Below are 23,624 nucleotides of genomic sequence, written 5' to 3' on the forward strand. Positions count from 1 at the left end.
CAATCATTATACCTAGAAATTTGGTTTCATTTACTATTTCAATTTCTATTCCGTCTATTTGTATTTGTGTTTGACTTTCTCTACTACTGTTACCAAATAGCATTATTTTAGTTTTGCTGAGATTCAACGATAATCTATTTTTGTCAAACCATCTTTTTAATTTGTTAATTTCTTCTGTTATTATTTGTATTATCTCCTGTGTGTTCTCTCCTGAACAAAACACTGTTGTATCATCTGCAAATAATACTAACTTTAAATCTTTTGTAACTTTACAAATGTCATTTATATAGCGATTGAATAATTTAGGTCCTAGTATTGATCCCTGAGGTACACCACAGGATATATTTAGCGTTGTAGACATGTGTTCGCCTAGCTTCACGTATTGTTTCCTGTTCGTTAGATAACTTCTTATCCAGTTTAAGACTAACCCTCTGATGCCATATCGTTCTAGTTTTTTGATTAAAATATTGTGATTAATTGTGTCAAATGCTTTAGTTAGATCCATAAAAACTGCTGCTGCACATTTTTTACTGTCTATTGCATTGGTAATTTCCTCTGTTATTTCAATTAAAGCCATTGAAGTTGAGACATTAGCTTTGTATCCATATTGGTTCTCTTCGAGTATTCTATTTGTCTTTATGAAACTCTCTAATCTGTTATTAAACAGTTTTTCAATGATTTTAGAAACTTGTGGAAGTAAAGAAACAGGTCTATAATTTGCAAATTGATGTTTATCTCCAGTCTTATAAATTGGTGCAACTTTAGCTATTTTCATTTTGTTTGGGAACGTACCTGTTTGAAATGATAGATTACTAATATACATTAATGGTCCTGAGATCTCTTCTATAACCTTTTTTATCGTTTCCATATCAATTCCATTACAATCAGTTGAAGTCTTAGATTGACATTTTTTCACGATTGTAACTATTTCCTCCTGTGTCACATTACTGAGGAACATGGAGTTGGGATTTCGCTCTATGGTATCATTATTTTCCTCAATTGGAACTGGGTCTGGAATCCTTTCTTCCAATTTTGGTCCAATATTTACAAAATAATTATTGAAGCTTTCAACTACTTCCTTTATGTTGTCATTTTTTTTTATTTCCGTCTAAAAAGTATTGAGGGTAGTCCCTCTTTGTGCCATTTTTAATAATGCTATTGAGGATGCCCCATGTTGCTCTCATATTATTTTTGTTCCTGTCCAATAATTCACTGTAATATTCTTTTCTACATGATCGTAGTATATCTGTTAACTTGTTTTTATACTTTTTGTACTTAATTTCTGCCTCTATAGTTCTTTGTGCTATAAATTCTCTATATAGTGTATTCTTCTTCTTACAAGCATTTTTTTATCCTTTTGTCATCCATGGTTGATTATTCTTTCTCTGCTTGTTACTGAGTTGTATCCATGGACAATGTTTGTCATAAAGTATTATGAACTTGTTTAAGAAACGTTCATATGCTTCATCAACCTCTTTTTCATTGTACACATTGTCCCAATCTTGCTTTTGTAGCTCACTTTTGAAAGCAGTCATCCTCTTCTCTGTGCACAGTCTTCGAAATGTCCTTTTGTCTTCCATGTTCTTCTTGTAGTGTCCATCATATATTGTAAAAACTGGCAGATGATCACTAACGTCGGTTATAAGTAGACCACTTGTAGTGTTATTGTCAAACTCATTGGTAAAAATATTATCAATAAGCGTGGCACAGTGTGCTGTGATTCTGCTTGGCTTTGTGATTTTTGGATATAAACTGATGCTGTACATTGTATCAATGAAGTCATCAATAGACTTTTGCTTGTTAGGGTTCAATAAGTCAATATTAAAGTCACCACATAAGAACATTATTCTTTGACCATTATCCATGTAAGTAGCCTTGATCCATTCTTCAAATGTTTCTATACTTGATTTAGGTGATCTATATATACAACTGATGAAAACGTTTTTGCTTTTTTCCTGACATATTTCAATGGTTATACATTTTAAGATATTATCTATAGCAAATGACATGTTTTTTACCACTTTGTAGTTCAGGTTCTTCATCACGTACACAGCTACTCCTCCTCCATTTGTGTTGGTTCTGTTGATGTAGTTTAGTTCATATCTTTCCAGATCAAAATCTATTCCTTTTTTTATCATCAATCCATGTTTCTGTGACAGCAATCACTTTGTATGGTTCGTTGATGTGTTCCAAAAAGTTCTTAATGTTGTTGTAGTTTGCATACAAGCTTCTGCTATTAAAATTAATAATTGACCATTTGTTATCGCATGTAATGTTGCTATTATATTGATCATCTGTAAAATAAAAACAATTATTACTGATGTGGGAGAAAAAATTAGTATCTGGATCTATATCATTTTCCAAATCCTGGTTTTTGTAATCTTTGTTGCAGAAATTTTTTAGTTCCATATTTTCTTGTTCAACAATCTTTGATGTTGTTTCAATAATCTCAATAAGTGTAGGTGGATGCAATCCTGAATGTAGGTCCTCTTGTTTAGTCGTCCCTTGGAACATAGTAGTGTCGATGCTGAATTTGGGTGTTTGTTTTCTGTCAGAGTCCATTATCATCGTTGTTGTGGTAGCTGTGTAAACTTTAAAAATTGTCCAGGTCCTTGATGTCATGGACAACAATTACTCTTGCTTCTGGACCTCCATTCAGCTTGATGTAGATTTTACAGTTGTTGCTCCAAGTTCCCTAGATTTTTCCCTGCTTTCTCAAGTCGCGTGCTTTCTTGGCGATTCCAGCATTGCGTTTTATGAGATGCTTATTCATGTACACATTTGTTCCCTTCAGCTTCTTTCCCTATCTCAGCAATGCCATTTTAGATTTTCTGTTTACGAGTTTCACGAGCACGACTGGAGTGGCGTTGTTGTTTCTTCCGTTCAGTGGGATGCATGTTTCGATGGTATTAATGTCAATTTCAATTTCCTTTGATTGCAGAAAGTTGACCACTTGCTGTTCTGCTGAGATCATATCCATTTCATCAGGTTCACCTTCATTATTCACAGCTTTCGCATAGGATCTTGGTTTAATTCGGTGCCCTGTCACGATGATATCATTCATTCGTTTGTCCTGATCCATTTCGTCTATGATATTCCTCAACATGTTGTTGTCTTCTTGAAGGGTCTTCATTAAGGCTGAAACGACGCGTCGACGTAGTCGACGTCATCGGTTATGTAAATACGTCGATGCCGTTTTTGTGCGTCGACGCGTCGCATAATTACGTCACACTACCGCAATGGCGAAGCGCAAAGCAGACTGTGCGAGCGAGGGGAAAAACGCACGCCAAAAGTCGTCAAAAGTGTGGGAGTATTTCAATACACAGCCTAATAATGTTGTTGTATGCACACTGTGTCGAGCGGAAATGGCCTATCATAGCAGCACAACGGCTATGAACGAACATTTGAAAAGAAAACCATCAACCATCAACTAGTCAATCGTCCGCGTTAGCATACGTTGTCATCATTACACAAAAACATGAATGTGTCATTTGTATCTGCTAGGGGTGTAACGGTATGTGTTTTGTATTGAACCGTTTCGGTACGGGGATTTCGGTTCGGTACGGGGGTGTACCGAACGAGTTTCTAAGATAAAGCTAACTTTAGCTGCTATAGTCTTAACAAGTTGCTTTGCTTCTCTGCCTCTGTCTCAGCACGCAGCATTGTCCCACCCACACAACCATCTGATTGGTACACACGAAGCATTATCAGCCAATCAGCAGTGCGTATTCATAGCGCATGTAGTCAGCGCTTCAGCGTCGAGCAGATAGGTGTTTAGCAGGTGAGCATCAGGCAGCGGACTCTCCCCAAATGATAATAAACACCTCCCAGTCAACTACTAGTAACATCACTATGAGCCCGTTGACCTACTAGAAACATAAACTGCAGCTCAGCTCACTCGCAGTCCTGGTTTGAGGTGAAGGCTAATTAGCTCTCAGTTCCAGCCACATCGACCCCTTCTGAGCGCCTATTTTCAGCTGCTGGGAATATTGTAAACAAGAAAAGAAGCAAAGCAAGTAGACATGCTAACCTTTCTTCATTACAACTGTTAGTCACTCACTGGAATGAGTAGAATTGGTTCTTGTGTACTGTGTTGGACTGGATGTTTATTTTGCACATTTTAAAAGCAATACTTAATGTTTACAGTGCTCCAGAATATTTAGATTGGCACTTTTTTGTATTGGATGTTTATCTTTATTTTTGCACATTTTAGCAAATAAGCAATACTTTCACTTTTGTTGAAATGTTTACACTGTTGTTACAGAATATTTCGTTTTGCACTTTTTTGTATTGGATGTTTATCTTTATTTTTGCACATTTTAAAGCAAAATAAGCAATACCTTTACTTTTGAAATGCTTATACTATTGCAGAATATTAGGATTTGCACTGGATGTTTACTTTTATATTTGCACATTAAAAAGCAAATAAGCTACTTTTAATTTTGTTAAATGTTAAAAGTTTTAAATGTTTACATTGTTACAGAATATTTTGTCATGTTGTTGTCAATGTTGACTGAGTGGCCATACTTTTTTTTTTTGTAAATAAAAGCCATGCCTTTTGAAAAAACTGGCCTACTTTTATTTTTTCATCTTCATTTTAAATAAAATAAAATAAAAAATAATCGGTAAAAGGAAAAATAATCTATAGATGAATCGAAAAAATAATCTATAGATTAACCGATTAATCGAAAAAAATAATCTATAGATTAATCGATAGAAAAATAATCGTTAGCTGCAGCCTTAGTCTTCATTCGTTTGCCCATTTCAGTGGCTTCATTATTTCTTCTGTTGTTCTGAGATTGCAGATTTTCTATATTTTCCTGCAGACTTTTCACATCTTGTTTGTGTTCTGTTGTTACTTTTCTCAGATATTCTTTCAATTCTTTCATTTCTTCTTTCATTTATTTTTTCATTTCTTCTTTCATTTCTTTTTTCATTTCTTTCATTTCTTCTTTCATTTCTTCAAGTTTTTGTAGGATCACTTCTTGATTCCCATCATGTCCTGTGTCCAACCTCAAATCTTGTTCCCAGTTGTGTTCTGTATCAGCTGACCCCGAAGGTTTCGGGATTTCAATCTTTCCTTTACCTTTTCGCATCGCGGCAGTCACTGACGTCGCTGCCTCTTGCTTGTGTCTTAACGGCAGTTGCTTCTTTAGCGACTTGCGGCACATTAACTTGTTTTTTCCAACAATTTCGTATCTTGCGCCGTTCAGAGATCAATTTGAGGTGTCAGCCTGTCAACTTATATCACTCTGCGACGTCGGGATCACTTTAAAACAGCTGTAAACTCGCCGTAGCTTTTGGTTGCTAGGCAACCGCTTTGAACTGCGGCAAGGCGCCTTTGGCTTGAGGCTAACGGCTCTCCCAACTCGCCTTATTTCAGCGTATCAGTGCCTCTCAACTGACCAAAATCAGATTGAAGATGCCAGGATACTCTCCTGTGGCTGTGATCGCAAATCAGTGGTCAAAATCTTCAGATTTAACAAAAAACTCCGGTAGGAAGAGCGGAGCCTTTCTCTTTTGCGTCCTTTCTCATTGACAGGAAGTGACGCAAAGTCTTCTAAAACAACCTGTATTAGTGCTATATCTAGTCCTAGGACATATCTAACGACTTAACTTATCTTATCTCTATTGATTAGAGATGTCCTTTCAAGTCCTTGCTCACTGACCAATGAAGCCTACTCTGACAAGAGGGGAAACCTTTTCTAAAATAGCGTTTATAAGTCATAAGTCTCATTAGACTAGATGTCCTATCTAGTCTTTGAGCATGGACGAATGAAGACTGCTCGGGTGAGAGGTGAAAGGTCTTCTAAGATAACCTGAACAGTCCAGGTAAAAGTCCAAAGACTTGATTGAACAACTTTAGTCATAAGTTTAGCTAGACCAAAGCGGTCCTATCTAGTCTTTGAGCATGAATTGATGCACAGATTTGGGAGGGGAAACGTCTTCTTAGACAACAGAATGGTCAAGTTGCGGACAGTATAATGCCCTGAGAATACAATCAGCTGGATATGTGAGAATATTCACAGGCATTGTATGCGTGATGATTGAAAGTTAACAATACCTATTATTATGTATGCAATGTTTCATGCAAAAAGGCTTAAAATACAGATGAAACAAAGTGTATCAAAGGAGATGCAGCACATAACAGCATACAAGCTCAACGGGGACATGTATAGGAGCTATTGACAGAATATTACAAGAGATTTACACTCTATGCATGTTAAATGCACAAACACGCCATCCCCAGTTGCAATAATTAGGCAATTATTATGACCAGACATGCATTCGATGAATCAATTATGGAAATTCCAAATGAATTAGATGCAGAAATGGTGTGTTCCTGTCCTGATTAATATTTTAGAGTTCCTTGTTGTTTATAGTGCAATGTACACTCCCTCCTGACAACCTCATTAGGAACACCCGCACAAGTGCATCCATAAATCCATTTTCTACCGCTTGTCCCATTCGGGGTCGCGGGGGTGCTGGAGCCTATCTCAGTTGCATTCGGGCGGAAGGCGGGGTACACCCTGGACAAGTCGCCACCTCATCGCAGGGCCAACACAGATAGACAGACAACATTCACACTCACATTCACACACTAGGGCCAATTTAGTGTTGCCAATCAACCTATCCCCAGGTGCATGTCTTTGGAGGTGGGAGGAAGCCGGAGTACTCGGAGGGAACCCACGCAGTCACGGGGAGAACATGCAAACTCCACACAGAAAGATCCCGAGCGCAGGATCAAACCCAGGACCTTCGTATTGTGAGCGCACAAGTGCAGTGAGAGCCAATACAAGGGCTGCCCCTTTAAAGCTGTATTGATTTAACAATACTGTGTTTACCACTGCAGCTCTGCAACTAGTTGCGTAAGAGGGTCAAAATATTAGAAACATCAGTCAGTATGACTGGCCGTGTTATCGCGATAACACTCCACGAGAGCACCAAGGCTTACACACACATGCAAAATACATCCACGGAAATTACACGTCACACACACACACACACACACACACACACACACACACACACACACACACACACACACACACACACACACACACACACACACACACACACACACACACACACACACACACACACACACACACACACACACACACACGTTCCCCAGGCCGCACGTCCCACGTTTTCGGTGCTTCACCCCACTCTGTATGACGGAAAACAGAGCAGCGCCTCTGGTTGCGGCAGCTTTGGGTCGGATGCCCGACCTCTGCCCCCTCGTTGCAAGTCTCGAGTTGTATGTCGTTATACGGATATGTGCTTTACTCGAGGTTTTTTCAATCACACTGCATGCCTTTACAAAGTAAACTAAACTCGCCCCGCCCCCAGGATTTTAGTTTGGGACTTGCTTTTTTTCTTCTCCTTTTCCCCAACCTTTACCATTTTTCCTACCATGTGGCAACACGATCAGTGTTCCCGCTCTGACTACACTGTAACTGTATGTCTGTTCTTGGACGGGTTTGTACTGAAAATTTTATTTTGTTGTACTTTTTAAGTGCAATGACAATAAAGTTCCACCCATCCAAACTACAACCATGGTTAAAATACTGTAGTTTTTACCTTAGAAGGTGGTATCATGCTGGACAGAAACTGCAGAGGTAGGATTAAATCTATCTACCTATGTTTAAATATGCAGGTGTAAACATAATGTTCCGGATATTATTGTATTAATACCTCTCCAGCAGTATCAATGAACACTGGGCATTATTATTTTTGTAAAGACATGCATTATGATTGAATACGATCTCATCTGTTGTATCTGATGAAGTGCCTCTCAAAGATGTTATTTCTTAACACACGAGAGCCACTCATCTCTAACATGCTTCAGTGCGCATTCATCAAAAACACACTTCACCGTTATATGACTTTGAGCCAGGCACAGCATGATGGAAAACCTCGACGTTGCCGTCTGAACCGGCGGGGTCGACAGCTCGCCCACACACACGAGCACAAAGTACCTGGCCTGTGTTCCCGTCCGTCTATCACCGTTTATGTGAAAGGCTCATTACCAGCGGCACACACATCAATTGGCCGTGCTCGCACTCGACACCCACTCGTGATAAAAGGAGACCTTGCAGACAACCAACAGTTTGGAGACGGCGTTGCCACGCCAGTTTTGTCTGCGCTTCAATGTCGACAAATAGTCAAACATTTTGAAGCAAATTTTGGAATTGGGGGGGTGGAATTTATTTTTTTATTTTATTTTTTTTCATAAAGAAATACAATCATGTGTGCTTACGGACTGTATCCCTGCAGACTGTATTGATCTATATTGATATATAATGTATATATTGTGTTTTTTATGTTGATTTAATTTAAAAAATATATATATATACACTACCGTTCAAAAGTTTGGGGTCACATTGAAATGTCCTTATTTTTGAAGGAAAAGCACTGTACTTTTCAATGAAGATAACTTTAAACTAGTCTTAACTTTAAAGAAATACACTCTATACATTGCTAATGTGGTAAATGACTATTCTAGCTGCAAATGTCTGGTTTTTGGTGCAATATCTACATAGGTGTATAGAGGCCCATTTCCAGCAACTATCACTCCAGTGTTCCAATGGTACAATGTGTTTGCTCATTGGCTCAGAAGGCTAATTGATGATTAGAAAACCCTTGTGCAATCATGTTCACACATCTGAAAACAGTTTAGTTCGTTACAGAAGCTACAAAACTGACCTTCCTTTGAGCAGATTGAGTTTCTGGAGCATCACATTTGTGGGGTCAATTAAACGTTTAAAATGGCCAGAAAAAGAGAACTTTCATCTGAAACTCGACAGTCTATTCTTGTTCTTAGAAATGAAGGCTATTCCACAAAATTGTTTGGGTGACCCCAAACTTTTGAACGGTAGTGTATATATTTTTATTTTTATTTTTTTTATTTCTTGCGCGGCCCGGTACCAATCGGTACCGGTCCGCGGCCCGGTGGTTGGGGACCACTGTACTACATTACCCAGAAGGCTCAGCATTGTAGATAGGAACCGGAAGTAGGTCTGAGCTGTACGGGAGGGCAACAGTTGTGCCGTTTGAGCAGTAAAGAGTTGATATATTATTACACATTTCCGTTCATCTACGCAAGAAACAAACATAAGTTTTGAGTAAACAGTTGACGTGCGCTCAGAAAAAAATTGCCAAAACGTGCAGGGAAGTTGCGGGCATTGGGCATAATTTGCAGGGATTGGTTGAATTTGCAAGATTTTGGTGCGATTGCGACATCGCAAAATCCTGGAGGGACTGGAATTTTGTGAATACTTTTATTTAGTTGTCAGTGAGAACTAATTTTTACCTCACAACGCAGCAGGTCTCCATCATGTCCAAACTAGAACAGAACTACCATATAGTAAATTATTTATCAATAAGCAGTAAATCTGGAAGTACTGTCTGAAAGCAAACTACCTCACATTAAATAAATTGTATCTTCACCCACACAAATAAATAGAAAAACATTCCAAATGAGATAGATCTATGTTCCAGGAGTCCTTACCTGGATCATCCTTTCTTCCAATCTGGTGTGCTCTCAGTTCCTCTGACTTGTAGAAGTCAATACTGGCATACATGTTGAGGCTGGAGCCGGCACTGTTACCCACAGCACCTGCTCCGATGTAGTAGCCTGCAGAAGAACGCTCCCCTCCAGTTTGAGGGTTCTCTTTAATGGCCAAGTCGAGGTCAATATAGTTAAGGCCTTGTTCAGCAGAGGCTTGCAGAGGTGGCGTGGCAGACAAACTAGACCCCTGACCGGTTTCCCAAGGAGAGCAATCCAAAGCATGCCGGTGGACCACCGCCTGGCCGCCTTCTGGGAAGACTGTGGTAGTGGAAGGTGGGTGGCTCGATACAGATGGAGGGGCGTTAAAAGTCTCTGGGCGGTGAACGCGTCGACACTGGTTCTCAGTTCGGACAAGTCTGCTGCTTTGCTCGGGGCACTGGAAGGACTTGACTGGAGAAAAGCCCAATCCTGTATCGTCCTCCATAGACACAAGTGTACCAGAGTGGGTGGCAGGTCTCGTTGAAATGCTAGGATCTGAAGCTTTGTCTGTGAATGAACTATGGGTGTCTGCTACAGTCTTTGTTTTTGATTGATAGGCAGTGTTTCCTTCAGCTGCCAGAGGAGATGATGTGCCATGTTCTAGTCGACCCTTTGGGGGTACAATTGGTGGGCCCTGCAGTGAGGGGCTGAATGTTGACCTAAGGGGTGTTATTGACTTCCCTACATCCATGCTCACATACTCAGCAGAGGTGGACAACGGTGCAGAAAAGCTGCGAGGCAGGTTAGCGACATTGTTGGGGTCAATGAGGGGCTGGTTCAAAGGGCGTAGGGTTCCGTGAATTACAGGCTGTGCTCTTTCGGACCCGGCATGTCTTCCACCATCATATTTTTTGTCCCCCTTGAACACAATACTCACATAGTCACCGACATTCTGAATTGCCATTGGGGGAAGATTCTCCTTGACCCTAGGGAGGGTGTTTGCTTTACTGATGTCTGAAGACACACTGAGGGGGCGGCCTTTTCTTTGTTGCTTTGGGATCTTGCAGCTTGATCCACGTTTTTGTTGGTGGCGGCCTTCTTTAGTGCATGTTCCTGCACTCTTGTACAAACTTAACCCTTTCCCTGCTGATATGGTCTTGTCCTCCAGGCTTTCACTGCTGGCAGAGCTTGAGGAGAAAGACGAGGAAGACATGGAGAGTTGGAAGCCTCCACTCGGCCCCACTCCTGTTTTGTTTCTTTTGCTGAACCCTGCTGCACTACCCCCTACAGCACAATCATCACTGCCCTTTTTGTTCTCCCCTTTGTTTAAATCCTCCTCAAAACGACTATATAGGGTATGCTGATAAGCTCTAGGCAGAGAGAAGTAGGAATTGAACATTTTTGGTTGAAGTTGGTACGGCTCAGGATGGGAGGGTGGTGTGCTACAAGCAGATCGGCTACTGATGGGTGAGACGTTCATGTAGTCGCTGGCGACCCGGCTCTCCATGCTCCCACTGGTATCCCACATGCCCAACTCTGCGGAGACGCTACTATTGGGGGACATGACCATGTAGCCCTCTGTGCTGGGCTGCCGCATATGCTGAGGCGGGGAAACACTGTTGTTGGGTGTCATGGCCATGTATTCGTCGTCAGCTGCTGGAGACGTGACTCCAGGCAGCATTGACATGTAGCCACTATCCACTGGAGCTCCTGCTTCTACTTCCTTCCTTTTTTCAAACCTCTTTCTGTTCTCCCCTACTGCATCTCGTCGTTCACGCCCCAGCGCCACACCGCCAGGACCTTCTCTGTTAGCACACTGTGACATAATGGCATATTCTTCATCATCCTCGTCGTCATCTTTTCGATGCGGGACGAGCCTTTCATGGGCAGCCAAAGGCAGAGAAGCCCTCTTACTTAGCAGTCGTCGTTCTGCCTCAGAATCCCGACTGGACGAACGTCGAAGAATCTGTCTGCCTTTGGAGCGATGATGGGAACCAAGAAGGCCCTCCCGCTGACCCATGACTATATAGCTGGAGGAACCTTCTCCGTGCACGTGATGGGCAGCCATACTGGGCATGAGTAAGGAGTGCTCACCAGGACTGGAGCCATATTCATCTGAAGAGCCATAGTCGCTTGGTGAACCCGAAACAGAAACTCTCTGAGTTACACGAGTGTAAGAGCACACTGTCATGCCTCCCACAGCTGCCCCTACTAGGCCACACTCAGAGCCGTGACCAGAGCTGGAGGAGAGGCTTGGAGCAGGTGAGGGAGCAGGGTTAGGTGTGTAGCGAGCAAGACTGAGGGTAATCTTTGCAGGGGTGGGAGCTCTGGTGGGCTTGGGTCTAAGGGTTGGAGTAGTTGAGCAGGATCCGTTAAGACTTGGGCTCGAGCTGGCCCATGTTGATCTGGTACTCACTCCGCTCTCCTCCGACCTGGCCCCGATGCTGGCCGTTCGCGCCCGTGGGAAGCCGTGACGTGATGTCGGCGAGGTGCTGGTGCTGCTGCCGCCGGGCGTCTCAGTGCGGGCTCGCCTGTTGAAGCCCACCTGACTTGGTGGCAGATTGGGATGATGTCGGCGGCTGGGAACACTAATGGGGTTTGACACGGTGCCTCCGCCACAGGAAGTGCCCACAGACTGAGACTTACTGCGTTGCCGAAACTCCTCGCTTAGAGCTTTCATGGCCTCCAGCAAGGTCTCATGCATGTTCTGAGCCACCACAGAGTCATCCACCTGCATCCAGAATTCTCCTGGCCCGGTTATGGCGGAGCGTCCCACCTCAATAAAGAAAAAGTTCTCTGAATGGCCACACCTACGGACGTTCATCAGCTGAAGCACCACAGAAGCAATGTCCGAGTTCAGCTTGACAAAGTTGACGGTCTTTTCAGTGAGGCACAGACGGTAGATGCCCACTAAGTTCCTGGCATGTCCAAGACCTTTAGGCCAAACTTTGACCTGCCACACTTCTTTGAAAGTAGGAATTGGAGAAGGGGAGCTACACTCTCCACTGCTGCCGTAGTCTTCAGGAGTTTTACCTGTGAGTGAAAAGACAGGCAATAAATGAACATGAAAAATTTAAGTAAAGTAGAGGACATTAAAAGTTTCGTCCAATATCAGCTTAAATTGTTACAAAGTTACACTTCACACATGGGAATCAGGGAATCCATTTCTATCCCTTAAGATACAACTTTACACAGGAAAAATTATGCAGTGAAAAGCTAAGCCTACAATAATATACTGTATACTCAAAAATACTGCCTTAACATTTAAATAATGCATGGTTTGGATTGATGCTATTATTTAAAGATCAGCATTTGTCTTAGTTTCTTTGATAGACAATGGAAAAAATTAATTAATTAATTAAATAAATTAATCTTAATTTATTTTGGGAAGGCAAAATCTTTCTTTGTTTCCCAGATGAGTTACTTAAGTCCAGTGGTTCTTAACCTTTTTGACCTCGGGGTCCAAATTTTCCAATACAGAGGGCCCCAGGGGGCCCACTCAAATAATAACACTAAATGTTTAATCTTACTCTGGATTTTAATAGTATTCATTAACTTTATCCGAACTACTTACAGTTTACAAGCTTGTCAAATTATATGAAACCATGTGTTCATCACAAAGGTTATTATTTATTTAACACATAAACTTAGGTTTAGGTTAGGCTGGTTAGAAAAATAAGTACTAACAAAATATACTGCATAAGAAGGGACTCATAAAAAACAGACAAAAAGTACATTTACATACAATTATGTTGTGCTTAAATAAATAAAATGTGTTTTTTAACTAGACTATCAATAATATTAAAGTGCAAATTAAAATACAGCTACACCACTTTAGTCATATTTTTTGCGCTTACGAAAGTTCTCTATGACTTTAGCTCCAGACTTTTTCTGTTTGTTTGATATTACCATTACTGCCACACGTCATGGGAAAGTGTATTACAACTGAGTAACGCTGCGGGCCATACAGACCACAGATAAGAACAGATATTTTTTGGGCCTAAGAATAGTTAAGGAACACTGTTTTAGTCTATGTTGTTAAGTATTCGAGGATACTGACAAAGTCATTGTGTTAACTGACTCAACAGCACCTCTGCTGGTTGCAACCAAGTAGTGCATTTGTTTTTGCCTCACTTGCTTTAAGGCAAATGTGTCTAGAATGTGGCTTGTTCTTTTATTGGACTGCAGCACATTCAACAACAAAAAACAGCAGGAAAAATTACTGTATGACTATTACACAATGGTTCAATTACACTTTTTTTGTTTTTTTACTTTATTTTAATACTGCTATTGTTTTTTTCAGATGACAATAAAAGGGACAAGCGGTAGAAAATGGATGGATGGATGGAATATTGAATTGGAGATTCTAATTTGGTTGAATTCTGTACATAAGGAGTATTTTTGGTTTGTTGTCTTCAAAATAAATTAATGGAAAAAATGTGTTGTCTTTAAATATAGATTTCTTTTTATATATATATATATATATATATATATATATATATATATATATATATATATATATATATATATATATATATATATATATATATATATATATATATATATATATATATATATATATATATATATATATATATATATATATATATATATATATATATATATATATATATATATATATATATATATATATATATATATATATATATATATATATATATATATATATATATAAAATGTCAAGTTTTAATGAAGTGCTTCTTAGCCACACCAAAACAAGATATTGAAAAAAGAATACAAATATATTGGAATGATATTACATGTATGAAAAAAAAACACTTTGAAATTAAATATAAAAACTGTAGAAACAAAACAAAACTGAGGTTGTGATTGGTGTAAAACATTTGATAACAACTGCTTTACAACAGCAATGTAACAACCAATTCAACACAATAAATCAATTCTTATTAAGCAAGTCCATCCATCCATCCATTTTTTCTAACGCGTGTCCCTTTCGGGGTCGCGGGGGGTGCTGGAGCCTATCTCAGCTGCATTCGGGTGGTAGGCGGGGTACACCCTGGACAAGTCGCCACCTCATCACAGTACGAGGCAAGTCATGCATTATTAAATTATTAAACACAGTGTTTATTATTGTAATAATCTCAGCTATTTATAATATTTTGTTTGGTATTCAGCAAAACGCCTGGTTGCTGTACACCACTACACTGCTAAGAAATATAAATTAATATGTGAATTATATTTATATAGCGCCTTTCTCTAGTGACACAAAGCACTTTACATAGTGAACCCAATATCTAAGTTCTATTTAAAACAGTGTGGGTGGCACTGGGAGCAGGTGGGTAAAGTGTCTTGTGACGAGGATGGCGGAAGCGGGGATCGAACCCAGAACCCTCAAGTTGCTGGCACGGCCACTCTACCAACCGAGCTATGCCTCCCCGATATATCTCTTCCATGTTGTGCACACTGCAAATTATTTGCCACTGCCAATATTCAAGATGTTATTACTAGATAATTCCCTTATACTTTTAAGAGCTATTTACTTATTTTTAGTCATTCACTAATCTTCATCTTAGCATTAATAATTTATTTATTTTCAGACCTGCCAAAGCAAAAGTGCCCCAAAAAAAACTAAAGTCACCAACTTTTTATTTGATACTGTCACATTGTCACAGCTTTATTGTGAAACCGCAATATACCGCGGTATCTACTGTTACACCCATAATAATGATCTTTTTTCTATTCTAGTTTAAAAATGTAAACATTTAGAAAATACCTATTAAAACAAAATAGTTTGGTTTCCCCCGCATAGAAAATGTTGTGTAAAGATTCTGCAACATCTCGAGGATGCTTAATTTAAGAATTGCAAGTTGAATAATGCTTGTTTTAAGGGTAAAATACTAAATTCTAGCTGAAAAGTCCTGCTAATTAAATAAATCTTAATTTATGATGTCGGCCTTCTTTCATCTCCGTAATATCGCTAAAATTCGTTCCATTTTGTCCACTAGCGACGCTGAGATCATTATTCATGCGTTCGTTACGTCTCGTCTCGATTACTTGACTTTTGACAAGAACAAGAAAGTTTGATCATATTACGCCTGTACTGGCTCACCTGCACTGGCTTCCTGTGCACTTAAGATGTGACTTTAAGGTTTTACTACTTACGTTAAAAATACTACACGGTCTAGCTCCAGCTTATCTTGCCGATTGTATTGTACCATATGTCCCGGCAAGAAATCTGCGTTCAAAGAACTCCGGCTTATTAGTCATTCCCAGAGCCCAAAAAAAGTTTGCGGGCTATAGAGCGTTTTCTATTCGGGCTCCAGTACTCTGGAATGCCCTCCCGGTAACAGTTAGAGATGCTACCTCAGTAGAAGCATTTAAGTCCCATCTTAAAACTAATTTGTATACTCTAGCCTTTAAATAGACCCCCTTTTTAGACCAGTTGGTCTGCCGTTTCTTTTCTTTTCTCCTCTGCCCCCCTCTCCCTTGTGGAGGGGGAGTTACACAGGTCCGGTGGCCATGGATGAAGTGCTGGCTGTCCAGAGTCGGGACCCGGGGTGGACCGCTCGCCTGTGCATCGGTTGGGGACATCTCTGCGCTGCTGACCCGTCTCCGCTCGGGATGGTTTCCTGCTGGCCCCACTATGGACTGCACTCTCACTATTATGTTGGATCCACTGTGGACTGGACTTTCGCTGATATGTTGGATCCACTATGGACTGGACTTTCACAATATTATGTCAGACCCACTCGACATCCATTGCTTTCGGTCTCCCCCAGAGGGGGGGGTTACCCATAAAAGTGGGTGACATTGTTATCACCAGGAAAGATGAGGTCACCTACCTAGGTTCCATTCTAGAGGCTAACCTTTCCTGTGATAAAATGGCAACCAAGGTAATCAAAAAGGTTAACCAACGAACGAGATTTCTCTAAAGAATCTCCTCTCTGGTCAACAAAAGCACCTTGAGGATTCTGGCGGGAACTCTCGTTCAACCCTTTTTCGATTACGCGTGCACCTCCTGTTACCCTAGCACCTCCAAAACCCTCAAATCTAAACTCCAAACATCTCAGAACAAGCTAGTCAGGTTACTGCTAGACCTCCACCCCTGATCCCACCTCACTCCTACCCACTTCTCTAAAGTGGGCTGGCTCAAGGAGGAGGACAGAGTTAAACAACTTGCACTGAGCCTAGTCTATAAAATCCGCTACACCTCCCTGATACCGAAGTACATGTCAAACTACTTCCTTAACGTAAATGACCGCCATAACCACAACACCAGGGGGAGCTCCACTAACCACGTTAAACCCAAATTCCGAACTAACAAAGGTCTTAACTCATTCTCTTTCTATGCCACATCAATGAATGTGCTCCCAACAGGTATAATAGAAAGGGCACCTCTTTCCTCCTTCAAAACCGCAATAAAAGTTCACCTCCAGGCAGCTACAACCCTAAACTAACACCCTCCCCGGATTGCTAACAATCAAATGTAAACAATCAAATGCAGATACTTTTTCTTATGCCTTCTGATCTCTCTCTCTCTCTCTCTCTCTCTCTCTCTCTCTCTCTCTCTCTCTCTCTCTCTCTCTCTCTCACTCTCTCTCTCTCTCTCTCTCTCTCTCTCTCTTTATGTCCACTACTTGATGTCCATATCCTAACCCCCCCTTCCCCCCTCCACACCCCTGATTGTAAATAATGTAAATAATTCATTGTGATTATCTTGTGTGATGACTGTATTATGATGATAGTATATATGATAGTATATATCTGTATCATGAATCAATTTAAGTGGACCCCGACTTAAACAAGTTGAAAAACTTATTCGGGTGTTACCATTTAGTGGTCAATTGTACGAAATATGTACTTCACTGTGCAACCTACTAATAAAAGTCTCAATCAATCAATCAATCACCCACATATGCGGTCCACTCCAAGGTTTCTCATAGTCATTCACATCGACGTCCCACTGGGGTGAGTTTTTCCTTGCCCATATGTGGGCTCTGTACCGAGGATGTCGTTGTGGCTTGTGCAGCCCTTTGAGACACTTGTGATTTAGGGCTATATAAATAAACATTGATTGATTGATTGTCAAGAAAAATGACCTGCCTGTACATAATGTATCCCATTGGGTTGAGTTTTTCCTTGCCTTGATGTGGGATATGACCCCGTTGTGGCTTGTGCAGCCCTTTGAGACACTTGTGATTAAGGGCTATATAAATAAACTTTGATTGATTGACTGATAATTTCACTTTAGTTTTTAGTATGTTTTCCTAAAATCTTTTTAATCCTTTTTTCGACAGCTCTTTTTTGCAGTGCACAGCCAGGGTGTACCCCGCCTTCCACCCATGTGTGGCTGGGATAGGCTACAGCCCCCCCCCCCCCCCCCCCCCCCGCCACCCCATAAGGGACAAGCGGTAGGAAATGGATGGATGGACAGCTGTGTATTTAAACACATACACACACCCCCCCCCCCCCCCTCCACTGAATGTACCAGATCACTGTAGCTATAGTGTTACTCAAATATTTCACGCTCAGTTTAGCTCCAATTTAAAAAAGATTAAATAATATAAAGACTTCTTTTTAATGCAAACGTTCATGTGAAGACCATGCAGGGCTGGGAAAGCCCACCGGTGAGTGCACAGAGAAGGGGGAAAGGAGGGGTCGTGCTGGTGCTGCTGGTGCTGTTCTGCTCCCCAGCAGCATCAGAACGTGATGGTAAACAAGACGAGGAGATTTTGCACATGTAGAAAAATGATGTTTCTTCTTCCTGGCATGCATGCAGACTAGAGAGCGTGGATGCTGATGGCGCCTTCTGCACAAATGTAGGTTATTAGAGGCGGGCGGGCTGTGCAGAAAAACAACAACACGGGCTAGAGTGGAGTGCTCCACGATAGGCTGGAGCTATATGATGCATGCCGTGGATGGTTGCTATATGCCCACTGCGCCATGCAAAATAAGGCTGCACCTTATTCGCTAGAATACACGCCACTGAGTGGGTCGTCGCTGCTATAAAGTCATACAAATGCAGTCATATTTGTGGAAAAAGCACTTGGCTTCGTTTGCTGGTCAAAATAAATAAATACAAATTCCTAATAATTCGCAGATCCACACAGAGGAGGTAAATATGAACATATATGAGTAATAACATGCATTGGAGTGCATGCAATGGCCGAGGCAGATGGAGAGCAAAAAGAGCCTCAGGCAGGATGGGCCCCTTGCAGGAAAGCATGAGAGAATAAAATGGAGGATTATTTCTACTTTTGCCATCTTACAGTTGCACTGGAGGTCCAGCATCGCCTGGTACCACTCGTTCTGGACCTCCTCGCTGTCCGCGGCGATGGCGAAGCTCTCGCTGCGGGTGTACAGCACGACCAGGTGCTTGTTTTTGGAGTCGGCCCGCTTGTTGATGTTGAAGCACGTCTCCAGGTTGAGCACTTTCTTGGCCACGGGGGATTTGCTGCGGAATTTCTTCTCGTTCTCGTAATACTCCAAGCGGGCAGGACCATGCTCGGAGGCCGCCCTCAGCACGAAGAAGCGCCGGTGCATGGATTTATGCTTGCGGAGGTAGCCGCTTTTCTGCACGTCTTCGTAAGTGTGCGGCTCGGTGCAGCCTTGGTTCTCCATGACTAGACAGCACTAATGTCTGAAAGCAAACATGTGAAGTCCTCCGTCTTTAATCCATCGCCACTACATGCCGCCTCCTCCCACGGTCCACGCTCCAGCATGTGCGCGATGCTTATGGATGAGAACCGAGCCGGAGCATGGTTCCGATCATCCAGCGGCTGCGGCCGGACCCCAAACACCGTCCACCGGCCCGGTTCCGCTCCGATTCGAGTCCGAATACGGTGCACCTCAGCCGCGGAGCGACGTCTCCTCCACCTGTCTGACTGAGGGTGCACACAGTCTGTGCAGCCCCGGCAGGCAAGTTAGGCAGATTCAGGCGGAGCATCCGGTAAAGGGGTTTCAAAATAAAAGCGGCATACGTTTTTTTTTTTGAGTTTGTTTATTTGAAAGACAATGTGCAGTTACATTAAGCAGATGGCAGCACCAGATTTAGCACTATGTTAATTTCCATCTGTAGTCCTTTTATGGTGCAGGGGGAGGGGGGCGGGGGAGAGGGGGGTACTAGGATGACAGGGGATGCAAAACAATAATAATACAGAAATAGACTGCAACAAAAACAGTGCAATTAACAGTGCAATAACATCCATCCATCCATTTTCTACCGCTTATCCCGTTTGGGGTTGCCGGGGGTAGCTGGAGCCTATCTCAGCTGCATTCGGGCGGAAGGCGGAGTACACCCTGGACAAGTCGCCACCTCATCACGGGCCAACACAGATAGACAGACAACATTTACACTCACATTCACACACTAGGGCCAATTTAGTGTTGCCAATCAACCTATCCCCAGGTGCAATAACAGTGCAATACATTTTCATAACATGGTCACTACTGCCTAGTTTCTCTTGTTATATTCTTATTTTTACTGTTATATTTGTATTCTTATTGTTGCTTTTTATTTGTATTCTTATTGTATTGTATTCTATTTGATTTCCATTTATACCCCCATTATTTACTTTTTACTTTTTAAATTCGATCTAAATTCTGTACACTGCTGCTGGAATTTTAATTTTCCTTGGGGAACTCTCCTGAAAGAATCAATGAAGTATCTATCTATCTATCCATCTATCTATCTATCTATCTATCTATCTATCTATCTATCTATCTATCTATCTATCTATCTATCTATCTATCTATCTATCTATCTATCTATCTATCTATCTATCTATCTATCTATCTATCTATCTATCTATCTATCTATCTATCTAACATCAACAGTAAAATTACACAAGATTGAAAATACACAGCAATATTAAAATTACATAATGATAAACAATTTAAAATACAAGTACAATACATAGAGGGTATGTGAGTTACAAATCAGTGGGCGGTCAAGTTACAGTATTTTAGCAGCTTCATTTAAAGTGCAGAAGTATATAAAGTGCAGCAGTTTTTATCAAAGTCCACATACAGTACAGTAGCCATTAGATGATACCCATAAGGGTATCATTCAATAGCTGTTCAAAGCCGGGCGTACCTCACCATGAACATTGTACACATTAAAAAGTTATCATTCATTCATTTTCTACCGCTTGACCCCAATTAAATATCTATAATCAAAATTGCGTAATAACTAGGGCTGCGAATCTTTAGGTGTCCCACGATTCGATACAATATCGATTCTTGGGGTCACAATTTGATTCAAAATAGTTTTTTTTTTTTCAATTCAACGCGATTCTCGATTCAAAAATGATATTTTCCTGATTCAAAACGATTCTCTGTTCATTCAATGCATAGGATTTCAGCAGGATCTACCCCAGTCTGCTGACATGCAAGCAGAGTAGTAGATTTTTGTAAAAAGCTTTTATAATTGTAAAGGACTATGATTTATCAACTGATTGCAATAATGTAAATTTGTTTTAACTATTAAATGAACCAAAAATATGACTTATTTTATCTTTGTGAAAATATTGGACACAGTGTGTTGTCAAGCTTATGAGATGCGATGCAAGTGTAAGCCACTGGGACACTATTGTTCTTTTTTTAATTTTTTTTATAAATGTCTAATGATAATGTCAATGAGGGTTTTTTAAATCACTGCTATGTTGAAATGGTAACTAATATTGATACTGTTGTTGATAATATTCATTTTTGTTTCACTACTTTTGGTTTGTTCTGTGTCGTGTTTGTGTCTCCTCTCAATTGCTCTGTTTATTGCAGTTCTGAGTGTTGCTGGGTCGGGTTTGGTTTTGGAATTGGATTGCACTGTTATGGTATTACTGTGTATTGTTTTGTTGGATTAATTAATTTTAAAAAAAATTAAAAAACAAAAAAACAAAATAAAAATAAATAAATAAAAAATAAATAAAAAAAACAGATTTTTAAAAATGAGAATCGATTCTGAATCGCACAATGTGATAATCGCGATACGAATTCGAATCAATTTTTTCCCACACCCCTAGTAATAACATCATGAGGCAAATCTTTATACACTTAGATTTGTATGTTATTAACTGTTACAAGCGGCACTCTGAGGGCAGCCATAACTGTGACTTGGCCCTCGATGAAAACAATTTTGACACCACGACTAAAGTGTAGCTTGACAAGACGTGCGTTACATGTCCATACTAACACAGATATTTTCAAAAAGTTGCAGTCTCGCCTTTCTGTTGTTAAAACAATGTTTGGATGTTAAAAGAATCTCTGACCATATAAAAAACATTGTTTGTTGTCCAATCAGAAGCTTAAAAAAATCAGCCAGCGCTGACGAAGTGGAATTTTGCGCATCTGTTCATTAATATAGTGATATGATACAATATATTATAGGTGTGCATTATCTTTCAAATCAGTGCACACTGAGGGTTTTATTGCACAGACACATTGTTGTTGAATAAGATTCAAGAATTATATAAATATTGTTGCACATTTCTCATTAAACGAGATAATATGCTTTTTTTAACATCCATATTCATATGGACATGGCTTTGATGTTGTATGCTTGTATTTTTTTCTTTATGTGTAAAACTGGATTTAAAATGCATTTAATAACCACGAGAGGTATATTGTATTGTTGTGAATATATTAAAATTAAAACAAGGCATTTGCAGGCTTTTTATGGATGCATCCAATTTTCTTTTGCCTTTTGTAATCCTTTTAAATCGCAGTGATCTGTATGGAGTCATTGTGGTCTCACACCAAGCTGAGAGCATTCAACTGTCACAATTGAGTAATTCATTATTATTTAAACACACATGTTTGTGTCTTCTAGGTAATAATGCGCATAAGGTTTTACAACAGTCTCTTATTTTGAAAGTAGACCACCTACTTTTCCGGTCTTTTCGGTCTTCTTCCAGCTGACTTGTTGGATCCTTTTGCCAGACTGGCACGTTCAAGCCGGTGCCAGTCAACACATCCAGGGCGGCTTCAGGACACCAGAGGTGCGCATAGGAACACGATGTACGTCTGACTACATCGTGGGCGAGAAATGACAGGATTTTTTTGTTCCCTACTCCGCATTTATTCCCCCTACAGTGTATACTGCATGCTGTTTTAGATTTGCTGCAAGATTAGATACTGCTTTGTCATAAAATTAGCAGATATTGTCAGGGTAAAACCGTGTGTAAAATTACATTTTAGCCAGACATGTTAAAAATAACTTGCAGTAATACATGTTGTGGACATAACATTATAATATCCGTTCTAACAAAGCAATGCAATTAAACGTCCACAGGAAAAAACGTAAACATCGACATTTTTATTTGAAATAAGCAAAATGTCCTGCACATTGGTCTGGTTGCATATTTCAGACAATTTAAAATCATTTAAACTAAATTGACAACTTGACAACTGAAAAAAAAAAGATAATTTGTTGTCTTATTTGTCACATTTTAGACTATTGGTGACATTATACAATGAAATATAATGAAACGTTTTTTAAATATAAATACTAATTTCAAATATTTACATATTTGTAGTACTCCTTATCCTATATACCTTAAGTGTATTTGTTATACAGCAAATAAGAAAAAAATATAATATAAATTTAATTTCCTGTAGGTTTACACTCAGTCCTGTTACCTAAACACACACGTTAATTACATAAATATTCCACAAGTTATATTGTCCACAGGAAGTTGCATCATTCAGATCCTCTGCAAGCCAAAATAAAGAGGTCTCATTTATCTTTCTGTAGATTTTCTGTATATTCCAAATATGACTGCAATGTTCAAAATCTCTGTATACGGTCCTAGTACCCACATTCTATTCTGATGTTCATTTTTAAAATATTTATTTAGTTTTTTAGTGTCACCATGCTATTGGCATACATGTCGAGTGACTATACATGTGACGCTATACTAAAAACTCACTCTTGTTGGTAAAATGTAGGATTTCGGCTTAAGGGCCGTGTAAAAAATGAAATTAAGTTGCTTGAGATGGTCCAGAACACATTTTGAGCAGGTCAATGTATTTTCAGTTTTAGAGTTGAAAAAAGCCAAAAATGTAAGTTTATTTGAATAAAGTTGCATCAAGCAAATAGCACCATTTCAGTGGAATGGCCCTTACAAATTAGACTTCACATTACTGGAACCCA

At 40.1% G+C, this 23,624-nt stretch overlaps 1 protein-coding gene across 2 annotated transcripts in view; it reads right to left on the reverse strand.

Moving 5' to 3' along the window:
• LOC133650510 (insulin receptor substrate 1-B-like) overlaps positions 1-19,359 on the reverse strand; it is a 31,741-nt gene extending 12,382 nt beyond the window's left edge. Inside the window, exons 1-2 of one of the 2 annotated variants that reach the window (XM_062047828.1) lie at positions 18,745-19,359; positions 9,515-12,526 (exon numbers count right to left, since the gene is read on the reverse strand). In XM_062047828.1, the coding sequence (XP_061903812.1) occupies positions 9,515-12,526; positions 18,745-19,096 (3,364 nt within the window). In that variant the 5' untranslated portion in view covers positions 19,097-19,359. Of the gene's footprint in view, positions 1-9,401; positions 12,527-18,744 lie in introns of those variants that run through there. The other variant, XM_062047827.1, reaches the window with a different exon arrangement.
• Positions 19,360-23,624: the final 4,265 nt, after the last annotated feature.

This window comes from Entelurus aequoreus, linkage group LG05 (genome assembly GCF_033978785.1).
Source record: "Entelurus aequoreus isolate RoL-2023_Sb linkage group LG05, RoL_Eaeq_v1.1, whole genome shotgun sequence".
Classification (NCBI taxonomy): domain Eukaryota; kingdom Metazoa; phylum Chordata; class Actinopteri; order Syngnathiformes; family Syngnathidae; genus Entelurus; species Entelurus aequoreus.